Below are 13,717 nucleotides of genomic sequence, written 5' to 3' on the forward strand. Positions count from 1 at the left end.
CCACAAAAGATATAGTCATCCTATCTATGTCTTTCCATCAAACACCCCATAAAATTATGTCCAAATTACCGACCCCCCCCAACTAAAAATTACTATCCAGGAATGCACAGACCCCCCCCCCAGGAAACTTAGTGACGTTAACCAGGTGGGTGGGGCTTCAATGGCCAACATGCGCCGATGGAATGGCTTCCTTCCCTCTCCCCGCCCTTTTCCCCCTCAGGAGAGAGCACCCGCAACAAGGGGAAGAGAGCTAGAGGCCTTGAAAGGCCTCCCCAACATGGGAAGGTGGCAGATGGCCAGTGAAAGAGGGAAATGGAGCCCCAAATGGTTCCAAGATGCACCACACACAACTTGACACCTCAAAGGACCTCTTCCCACCTGGGGAGGCAACGGATGGGAGGCAAAGACGAAAATTTAGCTCAAACGGCTCCCCCCCCCAACTTGAGAAGGGAGTGAGTGGGTGGGGGAAATGGAGCCAAATGGCTCCGCAAAAATCCCACACCTGATCCGGAGCCATGTAGGCTCAACGACCTTCTCCTGCCCTGGAGAACAGCGGACGGTATTGATACATGGCTCTCATGTCTCCTTTCAACCTTCTCTTGGGTAGGTAAACAGACCCAACAATTTAAGATGCTCCTCTGAAGGATTACTCATCCTTTTAGTTGCCCTCTTTCTCTGGACACTTCCCACCTCGGAGTCATTACTACTACTACTACTACTACTACTATTAATATTACTATTATTATTGAGTTGCTATGAACCATGAAAATGAACAAAACCAGGACAGTAAATAAAAATCAACACTCTAAAAACAGGGGAATACCAGACAGGAAACAACCAGAGCCAGTTAACACTCCCCAACAAAGGATTCCCCCAGTGAGGAAACAACCACGCTTTGATGCTGCAAGCCCATTCAATACTAATCAAGGTGATTAAGCACAACATTCATATTTGCCTCCACAAACAAAAACCCACTTAGGACGGTGCCACAGCAACACGTAGCCGGGCACAGCTGGTAATTAATAAAGATGTTGAACAGCACAGGGCCTAGGACATACTTGAGATGCTAAAATTTCCAAGTTTCTTTGCTTTTTCAGAAATTACAGTTGAAAACAATCATAAAAAGAATAATGTCAGTAACATGCCTGCTGTTGAGCCTTCAGAATGTCCTATGAAATATAGTTGTTCTTGGGCAGTTTTCTTCAGGATGAAGTTGATGACAGCCGGAATGTCATAGTATCCCATCTCATGAAAACTAGATAAAGAAATACACATAGGAATGTACAGGCAGTCCCCAACTTATGAACAAGATAGATTCTATAGGTTTGTTTTTAAACATAATTTGTTTGTAAGTTGGAACAGGTACATTTTTAAGTATAAGACCAGCCATATGTTAAATATAGATAGATAGATAGATGATAGATAGATAGATAGATAGATAGATAGATAGATAGATAGATAGATAGATAGGTAGGTAGATAGAGGTTGCACATAATTTAGAATAAAAATCATAATATTTTGGCATACAAAGGTGAGTTCCAAGGCATGCAGAAAAAATGAGCGGGGAATTTAGAATTTAAAATAGAATGTTGGATAACCGAAAGTTGGATAAGTGAGACTCTACTGTACTTTTACTTTGGCCCGATTGCTCTAAGCCAATCTCTGTGCTGGGCTGTAAAAAATAATGACCTATATGGATGGGTCCTGGGATCCCCTCCAACTCAATAGAAGAAGCAAATGGATGTCAGGATAGTTTGGGTAGTGCCTTTCTGCCCAGAAGATGGGGAGTCAGACTAGCTGTCCCTTGATGGTGTCTGTACTATGTTCCTGTGTTATAAATGTCATTTCCTAATTGGTTCTGTCATAAAAACATGGCAAAAATTTATTACACTACAAAAACTTTGTCTGTGCACAAGAGGAATCGTCCTATAGATAGCACATTTTGCTTTGTTGAATCTCCACCAATTTAACATAGTTTCTGCCACAAAAACAAAGTTTCTGGAGTAGAACAACTACTTTCAAAGTAAAGACCACACAAAGAATCAGGAAATAACACTTTCAAACCAGGAACAGATTTTCTTTTTTATTAAAAATGTTTTTATAAAAACTTTGAAAATTCGCCAAAAATCCATGGATATATCAAGTGTTCTGAAATTTGGTGAGCAACAGTGGTAAATGTGTTCTACCACTGTAGCAAGTTTCATCAGGATAATTCAAAAATGAGGGAGAGAGAAGCCCCTGACGTTTCCCCACTGCCAGTGATGTTTTCCCTATTGTACATGCAACCGCCGTTAATGAAGTACTTACGAAGAATTGTAAGTCTCATTAGAGTTATGAAACTTTTATCCCAAAAATTCAGAAAGAACTATAGAAAAAAAGCACCAGTGCCCTCTACTTTTGAACACAGTTTAGAACCATTATATATATGGCTTTGGATTGCATAGGGAAGGGTGAACACCCATGTAGTGATTTATTTATTTTTTTGCTGTCTGTGCCTCTGTTCAGAAGATTTTACCTCACTTTCTATCCCTGTAAAAATTGAATTTGAAACATTTGGCTTATTGTAGAAACAAGGATTTGTGATAAAGCTCCAGTTGAGACACTTTTTCTGGTGATGACTCTTTCAGGAATGAATTTCCCTTTCAAGAAGTAGATTTCTCTCACTTCCTGTTGCCTCCCCCCATTTTTAAGTATGAGTCATTTGTAAGTCAGATATTTGTAACTTGGGGACTGCCTGTATACACAAATGTTAATGGTGTCTTTGTTTGCAAAAAGGACCTTGTAATACCTTACTACCTCATCACACAAAGACGTTTTGGCCCCTTACTCCTCTTCAGCCATGGATTCTGCCAAGCACCACACAGGCCATGACCCCACCTCATTGATGGCTGAAGTGGTGAGGAAGTGTCGCAAAATGCTTCCTCACCAAACATGGTAAGTAAATTGAGTTTTGGGTAGTGCCAGTGGAGCTACCCACTGTTTTTGGCCTTTCCCCCATGTGAGGAGGGAAATTGCAACACTGCAATGAGCATTGCTACAGTTTCCCCTGTATGATGGGTAAGGGATAGGGCACCAATGCGCATTACTCTGATGCCCCCATGTGATGAGGGATGGAGAGAGGGTGTGCAGGCTGTCATAAGGCACCACATGTGCCTTCCATTTTGCCTGTGATTGTTAGAGAAATAGAACAAAATGGGGCGGGGGGGGGATCAATATGATTAGATCCAGAGAGATTAACTGCATAGGCTGTTGCCATGCCCTTTCCCTTGCACTCATTAGTGTAGGCAAAAGATATAGATTGTGCCCATGTAGTTGCTTTCACCATGCTCCTAATTTCTGGTAATTCACAAGCATCTGCTGATATCAGCATGATGTACTCACAATTGTGTTCTGAGCACCTGGTGCATGCCAGAATTGTTGCTAATGCCAAAAACACATTTGATGAGATCTGACAGACCCATGTTGAATCATTTCAGTGACATAGAGGAATGGCCATTCCTCACCACTTAACTTTCACTGCATTTTCAACTTAATAGTAATCAATGTTAAAAATTATACTCTTGCTATCATTTTAACATAACACTGGAGGGAAGGAAAGCCTAGCAGGAGGGGATCAAGGCAAAGTGGTTTATAAATACACTGATCTAGTGAAGGGAACCACAGACTTGCAAGAGGGGATCAAGGAAAAGTGATTTATAATTACATTGGTCTAATGAAGGGAGTCACAGCCTAGCAGGGGGGGATCATGGCAAAGTGGTTTATACAGTGGTCTATACATTATAATGGAATGAATGAAGGCATGAGAAAGACCAATAATGGTAAAGAAGTTTAAAATTCCTCCGCTTTCCCTCCTACCCTACAAATGGGATGAGGTATAGTAATCTTGGCTTTCAATATTGAAGTCTTCCCTGATTTTTAAAAAATAAGTAATAAGGAGAGGGCAGAGAAAAGGATTCTCCATGTGATTGTTTGAATGTAGGCAACAACATGGGGAAAACCGAAGAGGGAAACATGTGTGATGGGAAGACAAAACTTGAAACAGGATGATAGATGATCGAAAGGTACAATTCCGTTTGCGACACATTAAGCAACCCCTTTCAATGTGATGGTGGACATTATTATGAGTATCCTTACCTAAATTCCCAGAACTTCTGCTCCTTGGGATTCAGAGTCTTATGGTTTAAAGAATAGGTGTTTCCTCTACTATTCCCAAGGAAGACATCATAGCCAGCATCTGCTAAGATGAAACCCAAACTGTTTTGAGGTAGGTTTGAAACCCAATGAGAAGCATCTCCAAGCACAGAATGTAGCAAAAATATGGTAGGCCGTGAACCTGCAAAAAACAACAACAACAACAAAGGAGTTATGTTTTTATTGCATTGTTATGTTCTCACTCAAGAGCTCCAGTTTTCAGTGTGGTCAGGACACAATTCACTTACCAAAGCTTTAGCCAAAATTATTTCAGTATTCAAAATTATGTGTTCTATGCCAATGAAACTTCATATTAAACACTAAATTAGTGTTCAGGAAGTGTTACTTTAATGTGCCTTGCATCTTTCCTCCACTCATCTTGATAACAGGACACTAAGTGTGTTCTTGAACTTCCAAGACAAGATTATTTTTGTCTTGAATGTGAACTTGGCTGTCTCCCTACTCTCCTGTCATCCTCTAAAGACATTTTAATTCAAAAAAGCTCTGATCATCAATTAGCTATGAATAAGGTTTTTATTTTTAAACTAGAACATACATGCTGCACATTTATTCTTATTGTTATGCTTTTATTTAGCTTTAAATCAGTGGTGCTTTCACAGAATAAAACATTTTTTTGAAAAAAAATTAGTTCATTATCATTGATTCTCTGCCATATTTTGTTTTTGTCTATGTTATAAATCTGCTCAGATCCCATGTCATGAAAAATAATACTAAATAAAAATAAAATAAACACATAATGAAATAAATGTGAAATTGTTGGATGTTCAAAAATATTGCATTGGGCAGACGTCCCCAAACTAAGGCCTGAAGGCCAGATGCAGCCCTCCAAGACCCTTGACCCGGCCCCCACCCAAAGCTTTAGACTTGACTAAAGCAGACCCTGACTGCTTTTCCTTGGGAGGCGAGGAAAGTCTGCGCTTGAAGGAGAGCTGGCAGGAAGGGGAAGGGAAGCTGGAATGTTTTGATTCTCTCTTGAAATCTTGCAAAAGAAGCGAGAGCAGGGTCCTTGCTTGCTCCTCCATTCCTTTTGCATTCAAACTTCAGCTGGCTGAGTTTCAGCATTGAAATAGCGGGGGTCCCACACTCTTCAGAGCAGCGGCAGGAATCGTTATGAAAAGTGACTAATTTTGAATGGAGACTATGTTTAAAAGTACTATTGAAGTGTGGCTTTCAACTGTGTATAATAAATATTTTTCCTATATTTTGTTAATTTTTAATTCCAAAATGTAATCTACTTTGTAGTTAGCCCTTGTATTTCTTATACAGGCTAAATAAAGGAACACATAACTAAAGAAAAGAAAAATAAAGTAATAATGCTGCATTTCTAATGCAGTAAATTAACCAGGTCAGAGACCTGGTTCTTATATAAGGTAACTATTTAACATGTACAAAGCTTTGCAGATTTCAAAACCATGGATCCCTGACTTGAGATTCCCCAAAGCATACTTTTCAACATCTTTTATAAGATAGGGCAGAGTTTTTCAAACTTTGTGTCATGACGCATAAGTGTGACAGCTGCAGTGTGTGGGTGTCTCGCACAAATATAGACATTTTAAAATTCTTGCACATATTTAATCATAAATGACAAAAATCTTGGAAATGTATCTTATAATAATATATTTTTAAAATATAAATGAAAGTTTTTCATGAGCTAAGTTGTGTTCCCATACATTTTGTTATTACAATTTATGGATGTGTCCATATCTCTTATAAAAGGTTGATTTATCCTTTGGTTTGTTTCTAAAAATGAATTACTGTGTTGAAAAATGACGCCTGTATAAAATGTGTGTCAGGAACATGAAATGTTTGGAAAGCTCCGAGATAGGTAATACATGTGTTGGCATGAATAATATGGGTCTGCAGCTGGATAGTAAAGAGAAAGAAAAAAATCAGCAACATTTCACTTCCCTGAAACCTCTTCTATTGTGTCACACCAGTCCAGGAAAACAGGAAACATATCTTTATTCTTGATAGTCATGTCACATGTTCAGCAGAGGGTCTTTAAGACTACTGTGCCCATTCAAAACTCTTAAGACATCTTCTTTGGGGTTTGCCTCTGTGTCTTTTTCCTCACTTAGCTTCTTGCAAAGGAACAGTGACATATTTTCACTGTCAATAATGTATAAATGTTCTAGCAAATGAATTACAATATAATAAACTAGCAAATCAAGATTAGGTGGGGGAGAATTAGATATTTCTTTGCTTCTATAGCATTACCTTTGTTTGTACCATTATGTCTTCCATGAGGTATTCGGATGACTGTAAGGATGTATCCATCTTCTGTCTCCACATGATGTTCTTCACTTGGGTATCCGTGATATTGGATAGTCTCAGTCTGCAAATCACAGTAGGCTTGTTTATATGGATCTTTTCTATACCAAAAGGAAGCAATCGTTTTGATAGAAGATTGCAACTAGTTTTTATAGAAGCCTGAGAAAAATAGCACTATTCATATGGCACAAGTGAGATGAGTTACAAGGATTCCAATGCAAGTGGCCACTAATATTTAGCAGAACCTAAGTGAGAACATGGTCATCCTCTTAGGAAATATGTCATACATTCCAAAGTGTGTTCAGTCCCTACCCCAACCCCACCCAAAAAGCTCAATTTTTACTGGTGCCATTGAGAAATCACAAAGGTAGCTGGTAGAGGTGTGCAAAAAAAAAAATAAATAAAAATCGGATGAATTGGAATTCGTAAGAAAATTGGAAGTTTTGGAAGTTGGAAGCCATTCCGAAGCATTTGTATGGCCCACACCAAAAACTTAAGAATAGAAACTGACCCCATACTTTTTGTTTTAGTTTTGTAAAGCTCAGAAGGCTCCCAAAGACAGTTTCATTCAATGCAAGGCAAGAAAGCAAGCTAAGCTAGTGAAAGGAAGTGTAAGAAAACCTAACTGTCTTCTTTGCCATTCCTCTCCATGTAAATGAATGGCTTCTCTGTGTGAAGACTTAATGGCTTCTCATTGTGAAGACTTAATGGCTTCTCATTGTGAAGACAAGAAGCATTGCATTTTGAGAACAGGACAGAACTTGGGAAATGCAGTTTGGGAAGGGGGGCGGGGAGCCCTATGCCAAAAATTTCAAAAGGCTCTGCCCTAAGCTACATTTTCCAGTATGCAATCAGGAGAGGGAAGAGAGATTCCCTAAACAGTTACTCTCTATCAAAACATTTTTTAAAAATCCATAAAATCAGTAGATGTATGAGTATTTCTGAAAGTTGGGGGAATGATCCCCTGTTATCTTGTGTCACTGGATAGAAAATTCAAGGAGCCAGCTCTTGTAGTTTTTAAAAAAATATGTTGGTTATAAAAAATTTGAAAATTTGTCAAAAATCTGTGGTTAAGTGAAACATTCTGAAATTTGCTGGGCTAATAGTAGTAAATGTATTTTACCATTGTAGCAAGTTTCACTTTAATAGCTTTAAAATGGAGGGATATAGGAGCCCCTAAAATTTTCCCTAGTAATTTAATTATTCGCATGAACAATTACTGTAACAAAATAGTAATGAAATTTCTTTAGTCTCATTGTAGTAATGAGTTTTTAATTAAGTATACTTTAGAAACACTTTAGAAATGAAGCACCAGCACCTTCCAGTTTTGTCAGTACTTTTGAATAATTTTTTAATAGATCGCACATGTCTATTAGCTGGTGTTCACTTCAATAGGTAAGAAAAAAATATAGAAGGCATATTTTGCTACATGGATAATTTGGGAATAATGAACTGCTTATACTTGTTATACATGGAAGCTTTTTCTCATATAAAAATAAATAAATAAATATCTGGGTATTTCTTAATAATTAAACAAAATGAAAAATGGTTGTTGCAGAAAGATATGTGAGAGTACACTCACAAACATTATACTCTCTGCTTTCTTGTGTTCTTGTTCTTATGGTTTTTACAAAAAAAATCTTAACTGTTTAAATGTCCACATAGATGTTGTTCTTATTCCATAATTAGAATTAAAAATGAAACAAATGAAAAAAAACATTTGTTGTGTGTCACTTTAAAAAGAAATTTTTAGATTTTCAAATATATATTTTAAATTGGACAAATTAATAAACAACAGACACTAAAAAGCAGTACAGAAGACTCAAATATAAACATGTATTTTGTATAATTAAAACAATTTATCTAAGTGGACAAACAGTGCAGAAGTAAAGTAATGCAACTAACAATGGAAAAATTGGCTGATATTTCAAGCTTAATTTAGAAGTCCCAGGAGCAACCCAGTGAAGAATAATAATGTATTCAATCATTGGCTGGTCAAACACATATTTTGTACTAGATATAAAGAATAAAGCAGGTTGGTGTGTGCAGTTCAGTTAAGGCTACTTGAGAGACTATATGATCCCGTTGGGGTTCTGGGATCTCTGGGATCTCACACTGACTGCTATGGATGACTACTGCTCTTTATGACACCATCTAGCAAAAGGTCACTTGTCAAATCTGTATTTAACTTACAACATTTAAAAAGCACTCTGGATTCACAGTATGTTTGACTGCAGGTTCTTCAGAAGTGTAGAATCCTCCTAAAGTGGTAATTCTTTCCAACAAACATACTGCTATAATGACAATCCACACCTTCATCCTGGATGAAATAATGCAGCTTTATAATGAGACATTTAAACAGAGATAGGAACAAAAGATTAAAAACATAAGTTAATTATGATTGTTGAAAGTACTCTTAACATTTATCTTTGCATTACTACACCAAAGGAATATAGGAATGAATGCCCTATACTTGATAATACTTCTCTTTTTTTCTGAGATTCAGGGAAGAGGGAGAAGCAGCTGAAAATCCCAGTTGTAAAAGAGTTTCCCCAGATGATAGCCTCCAGATGTTTTAGCTACTGTTCCCATCAGTCAATTTTAATGGAAGAAGGTAGCTGCAGTCCAAAATATAGGAATGAGTTACTATGTTGGGAAAGTCTATACCAGAGCTAAGAGGGATTTTCCTTCTAAAGCAGAAAACATATTTCTGTAGAGAGAGAGTGCACTCACCTAAAGTATGGTTCTCGTTCCTTCAAACTGTTTTTCTCACAGCTGTTGAAGAGACAATTGTGTTAATTTGAAGCTTCGGCTTTTAGATAAAATCAAATTTTCCAGAAGTTGGAGTTTTGAAGATGATTGTATTCAAGGCTTTCCAGAAAGAAATGGAAACAAAAACAATCTTCTTAGAAGCTTTTATAAAAGTAAGTCAGGTATTGCAAAAATGTGACCAGTAGCAAAGATGTTGTAGGTGGAACTCTAATTACTCAAAGGGAAGGTAGGGTAATTATAGGCATCTGGCAAGTATCCAAATAATTTCACAACTACTCTTTTGTGGGCCAGACTGCAAGTTTACAGAATACCAGCCATACTCTCCTCCTATTTCCATATAATAAATTTCTTTTAAAATTAAGATATCTACTCTAATCAAGCATGAGTTTAACACTGCCTGTATTGCTTGGCATTCTCTAAGGGGTTGCTTGGAGGGTGGGCTTTGATTCATGACTGAACTCCATATTTCTGGTGATATTATGCTGGAAATGACATCATAGAGGTTGCCCTCCAGAATGATGCAAAGCCTGAAGGAGATAAATACAGCAGTTTAGATAGAAGAGCAGTCCTAATACTCAGATGATAGAAGATAGCTTACTGGTTGATGTTAAGCATCAAACCCCTCCCCGGGTCAAAATTATCAATAAAATGTAGTAGAAGCCACTGCAGGAAGAGCTTCAGAGAACGGTAGCCTGGTGTCCCACAAGAATCGATTTTGCAAACAATCAGAAATACAGTGGAGCCTTGCAGCAGCTACCAGCAACCTGGATACAATCTTTCTTCCCCCTTTATTACAAAGTCACCCCTTAATAAACATGCACTATGGTGTATTATCCTCTATATCTGACTCTTTGTATCTTTTGCCTCCTGTGTCTTTCTCTTTCCTTTCACCTCTTGCAGCTGGCTCCGGTAACCGATATGGCTCCATAGCCCCCACAGCCCTCAGAGAAGGACTTCCTTCCTTCTTTCCCCCTCTAGATAACCTCCTTGCACCCCAACTAACCCCTTCGTTAACCCCCACCCCCTAGGTGGTGCTGAACCACCTAGGTGGTTCTTGGGAAAGGCAAAGTTCAGTCTTGTGGATTTTACAGGAAGCCGGCACTTGGAGCACGGTTTGCAGGAATTTCCTCTACTTCATGTAAGGTCACTGATATTTCTAGATGCTGAAAAAGCATTTGACAATGTTTCTTGGCTGTTTATGTTGACTATCATGGAAAACATGAATTTTGGGCTAAATTTCCAAAGATGTGTTAATCAGGTTTGTAATGAATCAAGTACCCAAATTCTGATTAATGGGGAACTGGCTAGGTCTGGTAAATTACAGAAAGGGACTAGACAAGGCTGTCTTCTTTCCCCATTATTATTTTACTGGTGGTAGAGATTTTGAAAAATGGCAGAAGGATAAAAGGTCAAAAGTTATAAGTTGAAAGCTTTTGCAGATGGCCTAGTGGTTTTCTTAGAGGATCCTCTGTACACAGATGTGAGTTTGAACCCTATCTTGAATGAATATGGTAAGATGTCATGATAAAAAAATAACATGGAAAAAACAATGATGTAGACAAAGAATTTGATGAAAACAGAACAAAAATTCCTATCTAACAAATTAGGTACCTATCACAGTTGCTCAGAATTTTCAGAATTATAGCTAAATATGGGAGATTCTAGTTTCTTGCATTAGGATATTTAATTCTTTCCATCTTTGAGCACAGATAATTCTTGCTGCCGTAATATACACACACACACACACACACACACACACATTAGTTTTCCACTTTTCTATCAAGCTGATCTTCTAACATCCCTAGGAAATAGAGTGCAGGTTTCATTACAAATTTAATTTTAACAATTTCTTCTAGTACCAGATGTATTTGAACCTAGTATTTTTGGGTCTTTTTACAAGTTATGTACCAACATTTTCCCCACATTCCAGCAATTACAAGTGCTACTTTTATACATCTTAGACAGTATTTCTGGTGCCAAATACCATCTATATATCATCTTGTAAAAGTTTTCTTTCACGTCATTACTCAATGAAAATTTTGAACTTTTTGTCCAGACCTTATCTCATTGTTCCATCTGTATTTGTTTACCAATGTTAGGGACTGTAACAGAAAAGCTAATTATAATGGGGATTTTGTCTAAGTTTATTAGTGTTGATATTATGACAAGGGCAGGCAGGAGTTGGCCACATCTGATTGGTTGTTGCGTCACCATGGATACGCAGTCTTTGCAGTAGAAATGTACCTATTTTAGAGTGGCTAGCAAGAAAAAGGGGCGGAGCTAACTGAGAGAAAAAGAGGGAACATTTTGAAAATTATTCCGTCTCTGACTGTAGAGCTAAAGGGAAGAGGATCTATAAGTTTGTAGCTTCCATTGTTATACTGAAGTAAAAAGAGACTAATTTGAGTCTAAGTTCTCAGTTCGGTGAAAATGAGAGACAGAGTCTATTGGGACTAAGTTTTCAGTCAGATTATCGATGGTAAAGAATAACCATAAGATATAAGATATGCAGCCAGAAGGTTGAGGTGAAAAAAATATACATTTGCAGGAGAAGAAAGTGGATATCCAAGTTGAAATAGGTTAACCTGTTTTGAAAGTTATATAATAACCATTTTTTGTATTCAAAGGAGTGAAAGGCAATTGCAATAATATCCAAGTGGAACTGAAGTAAAGTACTTTGTAACAAATACACTTTATGTGCAAAAGAATTCATAAACAAACATTTCTTTGTTTCAACTTATATATTAAAGTCTCATGTCAAGTTACACGACTGAAGCTACTTAGCTGGAAGTTGGCTGGGGATTATATTAATGTAACCTGTGAGGAGAAGTTGGAAGCTACATATTGCCTCCAGGTTTGGGTCTCACATTGAAGACACATATACACACATTTATAATTGAACCCTGTAACAAATACATATAAAGGAAGATGACTGTCAGGACCCAGGCTGCAGAGCACCAATAACCATACACAGAGGCCAGAATCTATCTAATATCTTTATTGTAGGAGTATATAAAGTTAATAAAAACAAGTGTAGAAAATAGTCCAGAAGTAGACCTTCCAGGAAAGGTCAAAATTAGTCCAAAGAAACAATGTCCAATATGAAATATTAAGGTCCAAAGTTGTAATCCAGTAACCGAAACACTCACTTGCCAAGCAAAGTGAGGGGAGATGACAAGGTCCTTTAGTCCATAAAACTTAAGCAAGGCTAGGAAGTAAACTTGATTCTTGGAACACTAGGCTTAATTCAAGGCAACAAGAAACGAGGAGCAAGAACAGGATCCGTGGTAAATTCGTGGCGAGGTCCGGAAGGCAAGGCAAGGTCCGTGGAGCAAGGCAAGGTCCTGGGAAGCAAGGCAAGGCTGGAAACGGGAGCAAAGGACGCGGGAGTAGCGTAGTCCACACACAACCTACTCCCGGAGCTGACGAATTGACTCCGCAAGATTCCTACGTGGGCAAAACACCTAAATAGGGTCTCGTTTTCCCGCCAAAGAACATTTCTCTGGGGAACCAGAACCGAAAGCCATTCTCTGTGTCCAGATGCATGACTCCCTAAAGTTTCCCATGGGAAGCAGGCTTAATCAGCTGAATGCCTGGCAGCAATCCTAGCGCTCCTGCGAGACGCCTCCTGAGCGCCTTTCTGTTGTTTATAATAATCACGGCGAGAAAATGGGGGAGATTTCGGCTCAAGGCTTGTTTGGCCGACTTCTGGAAGGCAAATCTCCTGCAGGTGCAAGGGCTCCAATTCTGGCTGAAAAAGCTCCAATTCTGGCTGAAACGGTGGGAAACCTAAGTTTTCCTCTTCATCTGTCACAACAGTGCTAGGAACGGGACTACATGGCCCATGAGTCATCACAATGACACAGAGACAGAGCTAGCGTGTTTCAGGTGTGAACTGCAAGTCACTGAGTTTGTGTGGTTTAATTCCTCCCTCTCCCCTTATCGTCTCATTGTCTCACGTGCACACGTATAAGCATATATGTTTATCGTTGATGGCAGAGGATTGCGATATCACGAAATAGAGATTCCCTCCCTGCCAGAAATGTGCTTTCCCTCAAAGGTGCTTACTTAGCAATACAATTCTTCACCTATTTCTCCTCCATTTCATATTTTAATGACTGTTTATACAACTTGGCAATCAAATTATTGTCTCCAGATGTTGGAGTCGGGCAAGCATCAGAGGATTTTTCTGAATGTTCAGAGGATGAGGTTAATGGGTTTCTAAGTGAAGAGTCTGTGCAGGCAAAGGAGGCTGATGTTTTGGATTCATCAGCTCATTTTCAGGCAACGGGGAAATGAAAGTACCAGTTCCCTTGAGAAACGGCCTTGGGAAGGCAAGGAGTTTTCAAGGGAAAGTAGATTAGACCTGAGAATGCAGAGTGTGAAAAGCCGACAAACAAGATTCTCTCTGAGGCTCCGAGATAAGGCTGCCCAGAGGTCTGGATGTGTGCAGCATAATGTT

General features: G+C 38.5%; 1 protein-coding gene across 3 annotated transcripts in view; it reads right to left on the reverse strand.

Moving 5' to 3' along the window:
- The window catches only part of LOC100553655 (lipase member M), a 29,676-nt gene extending 18,198 nt beyond the window's left edge, over window positions 1-11,478 (reverse strand). Inside the window, exons 1-5 of one of the 3 annotated variants that reach the window (XM_003224375.4) lie at window positions 9,217-11,478; window positions 8,677-8,803; window positions 6,430-6,547; window positions 4,135-4,333; window positions 1,146-1,255 (exon numbers count right to left, since the gene is read on the reverse strand). In XM_003224375.4, the coding sequence (XP_003224423.3) occupies window positions 1,146-1,255; window positions 4,135-4,333; window positions 6,430-6,547; window positions 8,677-8,802 (553 nt within the window). In that variant the 5' untranslated portion in view covers window position 8,803; window positions 9,217-11,478. Of the gene's footprint in view, window positions 1-1,145; window positions 1,256-4,134; window positions 4,334-6,429; window positions 6,548-8,676 lie in introns of all 3 variants that reach the window. The other 2 variants (XM_008116287.3, XM_016995706.2) reach the window with 2 other exon arrangements.
- Window positions 11,479-13,717: the final 2,239 nt, after the last annotated feature.

The sequence above is a fragment of the Anolis carolinensis genome, chromosome 3 (genome assembly GCF_035594765.1).
Source record: "Anolis carolinensis isolate JA03-04 chromosome 3, rAnoCar3.1.pri, whole genome shotgun sequence".
In the NCBI taxonomy this organism is placed as follows: Eukaryota; Metazoa; Chordata; class Lepidosauria; order Squamata; family Dactyloidae; genus Anolis; species Anolis carolinensis.